The 13,044-nt window shown below is 50.0% G+C and overlaps 1 protein-coding gene across 4 annotated transcripts in view; it reads left to right on the top strand.

The window, feature by feature from the left end:
- Positions 1–13,044, top strand: part of Ptpa (protein phosphatase 2 phosphatase activator) — a 29,774-nt gene that overhangs the window by 9,094 nt on the left and 7,636 nt on the right. For 2 of the 4 annotated variants that reach the window (XR_008215122.1, XM_052724783.1), the window contains exons 4-8: positions 3,955–4,080; positions 7,525–7,642; positions 9,410–9,509; positions 10,516–10,640; positions 11,875–11,975. Coding sequence is in view for 3 of the 4 variants with exons in the window: in XM_052724783.1 (XP_052580743.1) it covers positions 3,955–4,080; positions 7,525–7,642; positions 9,410–9,509; positions 10,516–10,640; positions 11,875–11,975 (570 nt within the window). In the remaining variant the exon portion in view is untranslated. The remainder of the gene's footprint in view (positions 1–3,954; positions 4,081–7,524; positions 7,643–9,409; positions 9,510–10,515; positions 10,641–11,874; positions 11,976–13,044) is intronic. The other 2 variants (XM_052724785.1, XM_052724786.1) reach the window with 1 other exon arrangement.

The raw sequence follows: 13,044 nt of genomic DNA, 5'->3' as shown, positions 1-13,044 counted from the left end.
AGGTGAGGAGCCACTGGGATCCCATGTACAGGGTTAGTATATGCTGAAAGCCTCTGCTGTTCTTAGCTGTCTGTGTCAGTAGGTTCATTCAGCTCTAACTGTCAGATGTTCTTGCTTCAGCTGGGCCCGTCCTGAGCTGGATCCATCCCTATGCCCACCTTAGTGGGTGTACAGCCAGAGCCAGTTTGGTCCCCCGAAGTCTCCTGAGTGTTGGCAGGAGCAGTAGAAGGTAGCAGCCATAGCATGTCACCATGGCTGTATGTAGGGATTTCCTTGTGCCACTCGGCACAGCTGCCAGAGCTCCTGTGTCCTCTCAGTACAGCCCAGATTTCCATACGACCTGAAGCAGAGGACAAGCCATAGCAAGGTAGAGTTGTCTAGACCCATGGTGACAAGTTGTCCTTTAGATTGTACTGTGCTAGTACTGGAGAGGTGTTTATTTAAGAGAGGGAGATGGGTGTGTTTGTTGTTGAGACAGAGTCCTTCTATATAGCCTTGCCTGGCCTGAACCTTACTATGTAAACCAGGCTGGCCTTGAACTCACAGATCCATGTGCCTTTGCCTCCTGAGTGCTGGGATGAAAGGTGTTTGCTACCATACCTTATTTTTGTTGCTTCTTTTGCCTTTGTGTTTTGTTTTTTGTTTGTTTTGATTTTTTGAGACAGAGCTTCTCTGTGTATCCCTAGCTGTCCTGGAACTCGCTTTGTAGACCAGGCTGGCCTTGAACTCATCCAGCTGCCTCTGCCTCCACCGCCCAGGCAGAATGAGAAGTTGGCAAGTCTAATTTTAGAGAAGATTTAGTGGTCCTGAAGTTCAAGAGACGCTGCTATAGGAATGGAAGGGGCACAAATTTTTCTTCTGCCTTAGGGTGGGGTGGGTGGGGTGGTTCCAGCCCAGGATTGCTTCCTTCTCCAGCCCTTCTCCCAGCAGGACAGACATTGGAGGCAGAGGGAGGAGCTGTGAGTCTCTTAATTATTTATCAGCCCAGCTGAGCTAGTTGCTGGGTCCAGGCTCCTGCTGGCCTCAGGAGCCCCATTCTTATTTTTTTATTTTTTGGAGACAGGGTTTCTCTGTGTAGTTTTGGTGCCTGTTCTGGATCTCGCTCTGTAGACCAGGCTGGCCTCGAACTCACAGAGATCCGCCTGGCTCTGTCAGGTGCTGGGATTAAAGGTGTGTACCACCACTGCCTGGCCAGGAGTCACATTCTTTATCCCCTTTAGTGCCTTGTCAGGCCTCAAGCTGAGATCTCCAGAGAGCCTGGTGCTTCCTGGGGCTAAGAGGCCCCACCCTCCTGCAGACCCCAGTTGCCATGTGAAATGAGCTTTGGTCTGTACTCAGCAGCAGTTCCTAGTGACCTGGTTCCTCACAAAGCCTGGCTCTGACAGCACTTGCTGTTACAGTTCAGCAAGACATCTTTAGGCCACGCCAGCCACCGCCTCAGCTTACAAGCAACTTTCCTTCCTTCCATACCCCTAGCATATGTGAGGAGGGGGATATCAGCATTCAGGGCCATTGTTATGCTGTACAGCTAGAGTCCTTGCAGCAGAGTCCTCACTGCAGGTACACAGCACTTAACGGAAGCCTTTTTGGGGTTGCTCCTGTTTTTACCCAGTTCCAGGATCTCCTGGAGATTTCTATTTATACTGTGCATTCCCATTGACACAGACAGGATTTGCTTCCTGGCAGGGCCTCTCTTCCCAAGGCTTCCTGGCCTTAAGTTGCTCCAGTATCATGTACTCTTCCAGCCCTTAATCCTGGCCTGGAAGGAACATGTGGCTGGATGCCTGACCCGATTTCCTCTGTAACTAACATTTAATGTGCTGTTGCCTCCCACACCTGTGACTCTGAGTCTGCTTCCTGGTACTGTTTGTGGGGATGGCATGAAGAGATGGGTTCTTAGGCTGCCAGCTGTCAGAGCTTTGTCCAGGTGACCCCAGATTTCCATATTGTCTGTGGTGGGTGAAATATGAAGAAAGCCTAGACGTTTCAACAGTTGAAGACTATTAAGGGGGTCACAGCATTCTGTGTACACACTGGTGTAGAATGAGGTTTAGTGGAGAGGAGCCGGCTAGGGCAGTTGTCCATGGTCCAATTTCAGGGTCTGTAGGCATTAAGTATATCTCATTGCTCTGTAGCAGGCTCTTGTACCTTAGGAGGTATAGATCCTTTCCCTCACATTTGGAATGAAGAAACAGAAGCTCAGGTCTCCCAAGTAGCTCAGTGCTGTTTTAGTAGAGGGTTGGAGCCAGGCTATCTATCTGTGGAGTTCTTCAAGTGTTGGGGAGCACTCTAGAGAACAAGCCAGGGTGTTAAGATGTGGGCGGTATTTGTTTTGGGGGGTCAGGATTACTGGCTGTAGTAGTTACTTGTCTTGGAAGCTGTTTAAGGGAGAGGATTTATTCCAGCACTTAGTTGAGGTACAGTTCATGGCAGGGAAGTATAACACGCTGAAGGGATGTGGGGCGGCTGTTCACTTTGCATCCACAGTCAGGAAGCAGAGAGAGAAAGGCTGGTGCTCAGCTGGGTTTCTCCTTTATCCTTTTTATTCAGTCTAGGAGCCTACCTATAGGGTGCTACGACCCACATTCAGGGTGGGTCTTCCTCCGCAGTTAAACCATCTGGAAAATGCCCTAGAGACATACACAGAAGGATGCTTTAACAGTGGTTCTAAATGGAGCATGGGGACAGTGAAGATTGTCTTAAAGTTTCTTTCTAGTGCTGCGATAAGGCACCATAACCAGCAGGGCGTGGTGGTGCACGCTTTTAATCCCAGCACTCAGGAGGCAGAGGCAGGCAGGTCTCTGTGAGTTCGAGGCCAGCCTGGTCTACAGAGTGAATTCCAGGACAGCCAGGGCCATTACACAGAGAAATTCTGTCTCAAAAAAAACCTTAAAACAAAAAAAATAACAACAAAAAGGGCACTGTAAGCAAAGCAGCTTTGGAGAGGAGAGGGTTTGTTTCTGCTTACAACTCACGTCACAGTCCACCACTGAGGGAAGTCAGGGTAGGAACTCAGGCAGAGGCTGTGGAGGACTGTAGCTTACTGGTTGGTTCTTCATGACTTGCTCAGCCTGTGTCTTTCTTTTCTTTTTTCTTTTGTTTTGTTTGTTTGTTTTTTGAGACAAGGTTTCTCTGTTTAGCCCTGGCTTTCTTGGAACTCACTGTGTAGAACCAGGCTGGCCTCAACTCAGAGAACTCAAAGATCCCCCTGCCTGTGCCTCTTGAGTGCTAGGATTAAAGGCGTGTGCCGGCCGGCCGGCCGGGCGGTGGTGGCGCACACCTTTAATCCCAGCACTCGGGAGGCAGAGCCAGGCGGATCTCTGTGAGTTCGAGGCCAGCCTGGTCTACAGAGCGAGATCCAGGAAAGGCGCAAAGCTACACAGAGAAACCCTGTCTCGAAAAACCAAAAAAAAAAAAAAAAAAGGCGTGTGCCATCACTGCTCAGCTTCAGCCTTTCGTCAAGAACCCAGGACCACCTGTCCAGGCTCAGCACTGCCCACAATAAGCTGGGCCCTCCTGTATCTATCATCAGTCAAGAACATACACCCCAGGCTTGCCCGTAGGCCAGTTTAGTGGGACATTTTCTCAGTTAGGTTCCCTCTTCCCGATGACACTAGCTTCTGTCTAGCTTTACAGAGATGAAGCACCACACTGCCTTTCTCTGCTCTTCAGTCCTGCCTGCTTTAACAAAGATGGGGCTCTCTAGTGACCCCTCCTGAGTAGGCTGGCTGAAGAAACAGTTGGAACTACCCAGGACGCTGTCCTGTCAGCCAAGTGTGATTCTCTCTTTGAAGGGAAGGTCGCTTCCTGACCCTCCTTCCCATTCAGGACAGTTGGGAATGAGGGTGACAGCTAGGCCAGCCTAGGGGCCACCTCCCCCAGCAATTGAGACTTCCTTCTGTGGCTCAAGCAGGGCCACCAGTCACTGGTGTGGTTCCTGTCTCCCCTTCACAGGCCATTGAGAAGCTGGTAGCTCTTCTTGATACGCTGGATAGGTGGATTGATGAGACCCCGCCGGTGGACCAGCCTTCCCGATTTGGGAACAAGGCCTACAGGACCTGGTATGCCAAACTTGATCAGGTGAGACCGTCAGAGCCCAGGTTGGGCTGGGCCAGTGGGAGAACTACTGTGGCTCCAGGTGGGGCAAGGTCTGTGTTCAAAGTAGGCCAGTCTAGCTTCCAAACATAAAATCAGGTAATTTGTCAGAATGGCAGTTTTGTTTACCTAAATTACAAAATCATCCTCTGTCCCAGCCAGTCTTCTGGGAACTACAGGTGTGGCTACACAGTCCCCTGTATGAGGCTGCTTATTAAGTCATTTTTATTAACAGCAGATTGGAAGTGACTCAGGTACCCGTCATAAGAGGACAAGTGAACTATACGAGACCATACTGTGAAGTACTATGCAACCGTGAAAAGGAATAAGGAAGCTAGGTGGTAGTGGCCCAAGCCTTTAATCCCAGCACTTGGGAGGCAGAGGCAGGTGGAAAAAACTCCCTCCAAAAAGAAAAAGAAAAAGGAAAAGCTGGGTGTGGGTGCACACCCTTAATCCCAATTTTGGGTGGCAGAAGCAGGTGGATTCCTGTGAGTTTGAGACCAGCCTGATACATATATAACAGGTTCCAAGCCAGCCAGGGCTACATAGTGAGACCCTGTTGTGGTGGCGCACGCCTTTAATCCCAGCACTCGGGAGGCAGAGGCAGGCGGATCTCTGTGAGTTCGAGGCCAGCCTGGGCTACAGAGCGAGATCCAGGACAGGCACCAAAGCTACACAGAGAAACCCTGTCTCGAAAACAAAACAAAACAAAACAAAACAAAACAAAAAAAAAAAAAAAAAAAAAAAAAACAAGAAAAACAATATAACTTTAAAAAAAAGTTCCAAGAAATAAAAAAAAAAAGTGTTTGGGGGGCTGGAGAGATGGCTCAGAGATTAAGAGCCCTGGCTGCTCTTCCAGAGTTCTGAGCTCAGTTCCCAGCAACCACATGGTGGCTTACAACTATCTGTAATGTTATCTGGTGCCCTCTTCTGACATGCAGACAGAACACTGTATACATAATAAAGAAATTAAAAAAAAATTTCATCGTCTTTAAATAAAAAACTCAACACCTAAAAGGTTCCAGTTCTCTTTAAAATCTGAGTCGTAACTGAGCTCTTATAAAACAGAAAACAAGTTATATACTTTCTTATTTCAGAAGAGAGGATGATCAAGATATGGTTATGATCAGGCAAAAGCAGAACCAAAATTCAACAGTGTGGAAATCTCAGCTTCTCACATCTGGAATTCACACATGATCTTCTGGGCTCCAGAGTGCTTGGGCAGCCCGTGTCTCCAGCTTTGCCATCTGCAGCACACATAGCTTGTCTTGTAGGCTCAGGTTGGCTCCATTCCACTCTCTCCGTGGTCCTTGCACAGCCAGTGTCCTGTGGTTTCTGCTGCACCATCACTAATAGCCCCCCACACCCTGACCTCTCTTCAGGGACTCTGACCTCACCATTTGATGTCAAGCCTCAGCTTCTCCGTGACTCCTCATGCCTTCAAAATCATACTATGTGGAGACTCTTACATGTTGCCCAGTTCAGCTTCCAACTGGAGATGCAGCCTTGCCCAGACCACAGCTTGTCTGGTGAAATATTTCCCAGAAGAGTTTTCCTCGACAATGCTGATCTCATATTATCCGCAGTTGATTTCTCAGCACCTGCTGACCAGAGACCTTGTAGGATCTGCTGCTTTGTGAGACTTTCTCACCATTCTTCCACGCTCCCGCACAACAGCCCATTAAGCTCTGAGGACTCGATGTCTTTTCCAGCTCAGGTTCCAAACACTTCCCCAATCTTCCAACAAAACATGATCAGATCCATTGATGCAACACCCCACTCCTGGTACCGATTTCTGTTTTTTGGTCATGGTGTGTATTTGCAGTAACAGAGAAGCAAACTAAAATAATTGGAAGCTCTTTTAATCCAAAGCCAGAATTCATTCACCAATTTGTTTTGTTTCTTTGGCTTTAAAAAAAAAAAAAAAAAAAAAAAAAAAACCTCAGATTGGCAACTCAAATTGCAGTTTTTAAAATCAAATATTCTCTGTGGCTAGAGAGATGGCTCAGCAATTAAGAGCATGTGCTGCTATGTTTTTGAGACAGAGGCTTTCTAGTTAACCCTGGCTATCCTGGAACCTGCTTTGTAGACCAGGCTGGCTTCTTCCTTTGCCTCCTGAGTGCTGGAATTAAAGGCATGTACCACCATGCCCAGCCATGCTTGGGCTGCTGTTGCAGAGAACCTGAGTTCAGTTCTAGCATCTACCCTGGCTGGCTTACTACTCCCTGCCACTGCAGTTCTAGTGGATCCAGCACCCTCTTGTGGATGCCAAGGGCACTACATGCATGTGTATCACATGCATGCACTCAAGGCATAAGCAGTACAATCTTGAAATACATTAACTTGATTGGTGCTGAGGAGTGACAGCAGGGACATCAGAAATCTTTGTTTTCTGTAGCTAAGCCATTTATATTTCTTTGGTTGTGGTTTTGGTTTTTGGAGACAGTTTCTATGTAGTCCTTGCTGTCCTAGAACTCACTTTGTTGACCAGACTGGCCTCAAATTCACAGAGATCCGCCTGCCTCTGCCTCCTGAGTGCTGGGATTAAAGGTGTGTACCACCTCTACCAGCAAGCCATTATGTTTCTATTAGAGAACAGTGCAGAGAAAGCCCTACAGTTCCCAGCATCTGGGTGTGTCAGTCAGGGCTCATTGGTACTGTGTGGTGTGATGGTATACATGGCCATACTCACAGTGCACAGGTGCATGTCGTATGCTCAGAACCAAGGCTGCAGTAACGTGTTGCAGCAGAGGAGAGCATTGCCCAAACACCTTGGACTCACAAATGCAATTGATTTTTAATTAGTTTCTGATTGTTGTTTATTCTGTTGCCACCCTCACACTGAGCTACCCCCACCCACAGTTTAAGGAGCTTTGTTCTCAGCTAGTCTGGGTTACAAACTCAGACAAGCAAGCAAATAGAGCCCAAGCCCGGTGTGCTGATGTGCAGCCCTTATATCCTTTGAGTTGGGAGAGGGAGTTAAAAATGCATGTTTGTGCTGCTCATATTTGCAGGAACACTGGGGTTAAAGGGATGCACCACCACCGCCAGGCATCTAGGTGAATTTTTATGTTTTAGAGACTATAAATAATGCAATTCGGGATATTTCATGTGTCTGTCATGGCAGACTTATGGCCTACACTCTTACTGCCCTGGGAATGGAACCAACAACTATGAGGATAATAGGCTGGATGTCCCATAATCTCTGTGGGCCTTTGGGGAGCTACCCATGGGAGAATTGATCTTTTGTCTTGTTCCCAGAGTCATTCCAGGTGTCTGTTATATCCCCTCCCCTTTTCTCTGGCCAGTCAGAACTGGGAAATAGGCAGGCTGGCAGCATGGACCCCAGGCAGATGCTGCCCCTCAGTGCCTGTACCCTCAGATGCTGCCTAATCTGCTGCCACCACTGTGTGTCTCTTGTGTTATCAGGAAGCAGAGAACTTGGTGGCCACAGTGGTTCCCACCCACCTGTCGGCGGCTGTACCTGAAGTGGCAGTTTACTTGAAGGAGGCTGTGGGGAACTCCACTCGCATTGACTATGGCACAGGTATCTAGCTGCTGCTGCACGGCTTTGGATGACTGGGACCTTGCTGCTTTCTTCATGTTCCACACAGGCCCCTGGGTGTGTGTGTGTGTGTGTGTGTGTGTCTCCGTGTCCGTGTCCCTGTCCAGCAGGGCCTGTGTGGGTGGGTGGGTGGGGCTCTGTGCTCTAGTTTATTCCACCAGGTGGCGCTATGCTGCAGGCCTGGCGCCCGCTATGCTGCAGGCCTGGCGCCCGCTGGGAGTTGGTTTCAGTTCTTTGTGAAGCTGGCGTCCAGTTAAGCTCTTCATCACTCTGTGATAGTTTATTGAGCACTTACTCAAGGCAGCTGCCTATCGACGCTGAGAAAAGAAAGACCTTTGCTAGCCTGCTCTGTCCTGACATCGCTTGTCTCTTAGCCCTTTTTTTTGTGCTGATGGTCTTTGGCTCTGTCATCCATTTCAGCCAAGCTGTTGTGGGTACCTTAAAGAGAAGTGTTCTTTAGGTCAGGGATGGCCTCTGTGGCCCAGGAGACCCTGCTTTCCCTAAAGCTGGCATGTGAGAGATAGGCTGCCTCCCACTTGCTTGAGGAAGGAGGGCCAGAGGGAGCCTGGAGCCAGAACCTGGGAGAGCTTCATTCTCTGCTCGCTCTGTTGCTGGAAACAGTTCTGAGACCATGGATGTGGGGGCTTTAAGACCCAAATAAGAGGAGGCAAAGGCAGGTGGATCTCTGTAAGATCTCTAGCTCAACCCCTCCCCCCCCCCAAAAAAAAAGACCCAACTAGGAAAAAAAATTTTTTTCACCCCGAGACAGGGTTTCTCTTTGTAGCCCTGGCTGTCCTGGAACTCACTCTCTAGACCAGGCTGGACTCAAACTCACAGATCTGCCTGTCTCTGCCTCCGGAGTGCTGGGACTAAAGGTGTGCGCCACCACTGCCCGGCAAGGAAAAGATTTCTAGGGCAAAAGGGTCATCTGGAAATTGACAGGTGAACATGACTGAGCATATGTGCTTCCAGCTTCTGGCCGACTCTCCAGTCTGTAGATAGCCGGCTTCCCTCCTTCCTGAAGTCTTAGCACGTAAGGAACAGGGTCCAAGGTCCAGCCAGCGCCTTCTGAGAGCTGACTGTTGCTGTGGATGTGACAGGGAGAGAAAAGGGTACCTTAGCCTTCTAGTCTGTCCACATGGTCCCAGTGGACCGCGTCCAAGCTTCTTACCGTGGCTGTTGAGGCCATCTGGGGAGAGGTTTTTCCCTCGCCCTCTGCCAAAGACACACTCCTAGGCCTTTGCACGTGCTGTTGCTTCTGCCTATTCCTCCTGTCCTTTTCCCCAGCTGTTAGCCGTTCCTCTTTCATTTCCTTAGGGGAAAACCTTGAACTCTGAAATCAGGGTTCCCCTGGGATGTGCCTCAGGTACCCACCTGTCTCCTGCATAGCTAGACTGACAGTAGTAATGTCTGTTTAATGTCTGGTTTCTGACAGTTGATGAACTCTTTGAGGCAAGGACTCCTTTGTCCCTGGGACCCAGCATGGACAGTGAGTGCCCACATAGTAGGTGCTCAGTAAGCTGGGGTTGCTAATGTGTCAAACTCGTAAAGTAGGGGGCAAGTGCCTGTGCAGGAATTGACATGAGGCCCATCGGGAGCATGCGCGCCAGTGCTTGTAATCACTGAAAGGCCCGGATCTTCTGGACACTGCGGGAGGCTCCACCTCAGTATGGGCCTTCCTCCTCAGAGGAGCTGAATGCTGGGGAGTCCTTCCGGAAGACCTCAGCCTAAGATGTTTTTCTTCCCCAGGGCATGAGGCCGCCTTTGCTGCTTTCCTCTGCTGTCTCTGCAAGATCGGGGTGCTCCGGGTAGACGACCAGGTGGCTATTGTCTTCAAGGTGTTTGATAGGTAAGAGCTGGCTGAAGGGAAGAGGTGCATGCTGTCCCTGTGTTCACCGTGTGGAGGCTCTTCTGAGCTGGCTGAAGGGAAGAGGTGCATGCTGTCCCTGTGTTCACCGTGTGGAGGCTCTTCTGAGCTGGCTCCCTATGATACAGCAGCTGCCCCCCTCTTATAGAAGAGGAAACAGACCTCTGCTGAGATCACAGTCCACCATAGGAGGCAGATTCTCCTGGGCAGCACAGGTGTACAGTGTAGTTGGAATTTTCTTTGGGCTGCCAACCAGCTCTCAAATAAAGACAGGGAGACATTATTAATTATGTATGCTTGGCCTTAGCTTAGGCTTGTCCTGTTAGCTCTTTTAACTTAATTTAACCTGTTTCTATTCATCTACATTTTCCTTGTGAGCCTTTCACCTTTCTTTTATTCTGTATGTCCTACTTTCCTGCTTCCTCTGTGTCTGGCTGGCCAGCCCCTGGTGTCCCCTTTTCTTTCTTCCCAAGCCTAAATTCCTCCTCATACTTACTCTCCCTGTGCCCAAGTCCCACCTATACCTTCTCTCACTATTAGCCGTTTAGCTTTTTATTAGACCAGTCAGGTGCCTTAGGCAGGCAAAGTAAAATAGCAACACATCTTTGCATAGTTAAGTGGTGCAGAGACCTGCTCTGAGCTGCACTGGTCCCTGGGGCATACTGGTGTGCTGGAGTTGAGGCACGTATAGCTCTGCAGGTGACCCAGGGATGTGTCTGACTTCTTGGATGTCACCCACTTTCCAGTGGCGCCTGAGGTTAGAGAAAGGACTCCCGCCTGAGGTTACAAGTTGCCAGGGACGGCGACACTAAGCCTGGTTTCCAGGTGGTGTTTGGTCTCTCTCCCTAACAGAAGATGTATGAGCAGAAAGAAAAAAGCAGCCCTGTTGGCTCTTCCAGCCTTGCTATTCCCCCTACCCTTCCTGTGCTGAAGAACACCACTTCTTACCTTTCTCTCTCCTTTCTCCCCCCACCCTCCTCCGACGCAGGTACCTCGAGGTTATGCGGAAGTTGCAGAAGACGTACAGGATGGAGCCTGCAGGCAGCCAGGGCGTGTGGGGTCTGGATGACTTCCAGTTCCTGCCCTTCATCTGGGGCAGCTCACAGCTCATAGGTACTAGTGGGTGGGCACGTCTCTACCTTGAACCCCCAAGTCCCTCTGTTTTCCTTCCTCCTGCCCAGGGCACGCAGTGACAGCTTGTAGAGCAGGACATTAGACCAGCTAGTGATGGAGGCTGATTGCTGTGGACTTAGTGCTTTCAGCCAGTGTGGCCAGCTGGAGGAGATGACAGTGGAGTGCCACCAAAATAATGGGTAGTGACATAGACTGGAGCCGCTGTTGGTGCATAATGGACTGGTGTGCATGCATGCATCTCCTGGCAACAGCTGTGGGCTTTCACTTGAAAATTAGGGCCTCTTGGTTTGTCAGTCATCAGTGCCATCCCCTGTTGGTACTGAAATCTGTGCAGGGGCATATGAGGAGTTGCTGCCAATGCCTTCTCAGTTTGAAATGGTTATCCAGGCATGGGCAGCATCTTGGGACCTGCCATTGGGCGGGGTTAGTGATCATCTTTAGTTCTGGGGAGAATGAACTGCTGCTAATTAATACTCACAAATGCCTAATGGCTGAGAACTTGCCATTTTAGATACTTCCACCACAGTCTTCTCAGGGACCCCAGGAAGATTTAAGGGCAGGCACCATACCTAGTGTGGCCCCAACCTTTGGTGGGGTAGAGGGTGATGCTATTCCAGTCTTTTTGCATAGATGCAGAACCTTGAAGGCTGGACTCATCCATCAAGGTCTCACTGCCATGTGCTGAGCTGAGTTGGATTTGTTAGGATACATTCCTACATCACCTGTGTATACCCTGTGCATGGTTTCATTGCACAAGCACTTAGTGTGTACCTCTTACACCATGGTGTCTTCTTGACACAGTGAGTGTGTGCAGTTAACTCCACTAAGGACATTTTTTTTCCTGACTAGTCTGTAACTCCCCTGTCTCTGAATGCTGGGACCAGAGGTGTACACTGCCACACCCAGCTGAGATAGCTTTGAAGGTAGATGTCCACTCTGCTGATGGTGCTGTCATGGGTAAGGGGGGCACGCAGTACTTAGCTGTGTCTGTTACCTCTGCTGATTGGCGCATAGCAGGCTGGTGTGTACTGTGGCACCTCACTAGGTGGCAGAGATTTCTCAGTCCCATTATGATCTTTATGCAACTAGGCAAGCACTCCACCACAGCTCTGCCCCAGCACACCATCACAACGGATGTAAAGTACTGTGGTAGGCACCTTGTGCTCAGGCTGGATCAGGGCTGTTCTGAAGGCCAGGCCTCTGCTCTCCCCAGACCACCCCCACCTGGAGCCCAGACATTTTGTGGATGAGAAGGCGGTGAGCGAGAACCACAAGGACTACATGTTCCTTCAGTGCATCCTGTTCATCACTGAGGTGAGAGCCACAGCAGCCTCGGGTAGGCAGCTTCGGCTACCAGGGCCTGCTTGCCCATGCCAGCCTTCTCCCAGACCCAGGAGGACTCTTTCATTGTTTGGTTTGAGGTGGAGCCTCACTTTGCTGCCCAAGCTGACCTTAAATTCATGACAATTTTCCTGCCCCAACCTACTAACTGCTTGGGATTACAAAATAAGCAGCCATACTCAGCTCCCACAGGGCTCTTGAGCTAACGATTAAGTTGTAGTTATTAGCTAGACTTGGTGACTGGCAGCAGGCCTGAAAGGGTGGCAGACATTGTATGTGTGTGGGGGGCGGCAGCATCGTCCTTCCGGCCCCTTCTGTAGAGCCATGCTTAGAGCTGGAGTGACGGGAGTGGTTAGCTGTCTTCGTCTGTGCTTCAGCAGTGTGCTGGAGGTGAAAACAGGCAGCCTCTGGTGACAGTCACTGGGCCCTATACCACCTGGCAGATTCCCTGACGGGAAGCTCTCGTCTCACCAAGGCAGGATTCCCTATAGTGTGTTGCTGGAACATTCCCCAAAGTGGCTTTGGGACTTTGAAAATTCATGGCCTTGGGCCCACGCCAGCTTTCTCACTTAGAATCTTGTGGACACGAGCCAGGAGCTCATCAAGGGCCTACAGTCTTAGGGCCTTGCTTCTAGCAGGTGCTGGAGCTTTTCATTCTCCCACCGATACCTGTAAACTCTCTCACCCCAAATTTACAAAGTCCTGTCTTCCTTCTCTTCCCGTGCCCACCTGCATGTCTGCTCTGTGGAAGTATACATGGACCCTGCCCATGGACGCTACGTTCAACTTCCTGTTCTGAGCCTCTGAGTAGGGAAGAGCCTGGTTAGCAGCCTTGACTCTTAAGTTCCTTCTGGTCAGCATTCGCCTCTGGCTTCTGCCAAGCTCAGGGGCCAGAGGGGAATGACACATTTTTTCCAAGTCAGCAGATGGAGCCAGGACTGATGGCTGCAGAGCACTGCTTGCCTCTTAGAGATATGCTGCCTTCAGCAGAGTGGCAGGCTCAAGGTCAGAAGGACTTGGGGGCAGCCTGGCTCACTGCCTT

The sequence above is a fragment of the Peromyscus californicus genome, unplaced genomic scaffold (genome assembly GCF_007827085.1).
Source record: "Peromyscus californicus insignis strain IS unplaced genomic scaffold, ASM782708v3 Scaffold_7__1_contigs__length_154581171, whole genome shotgun sequence".
Classification (NCBI taxonomy): domain Eukaryota; kingdom Metazoa; phylum Chordata; class Mammalia; order Rodentia; family Cricetidae; genus Peromyscus; species Peromyscus californicus.
This window is presented reverse-complemented; position numbering and strand designations above follow the sequence as displayed.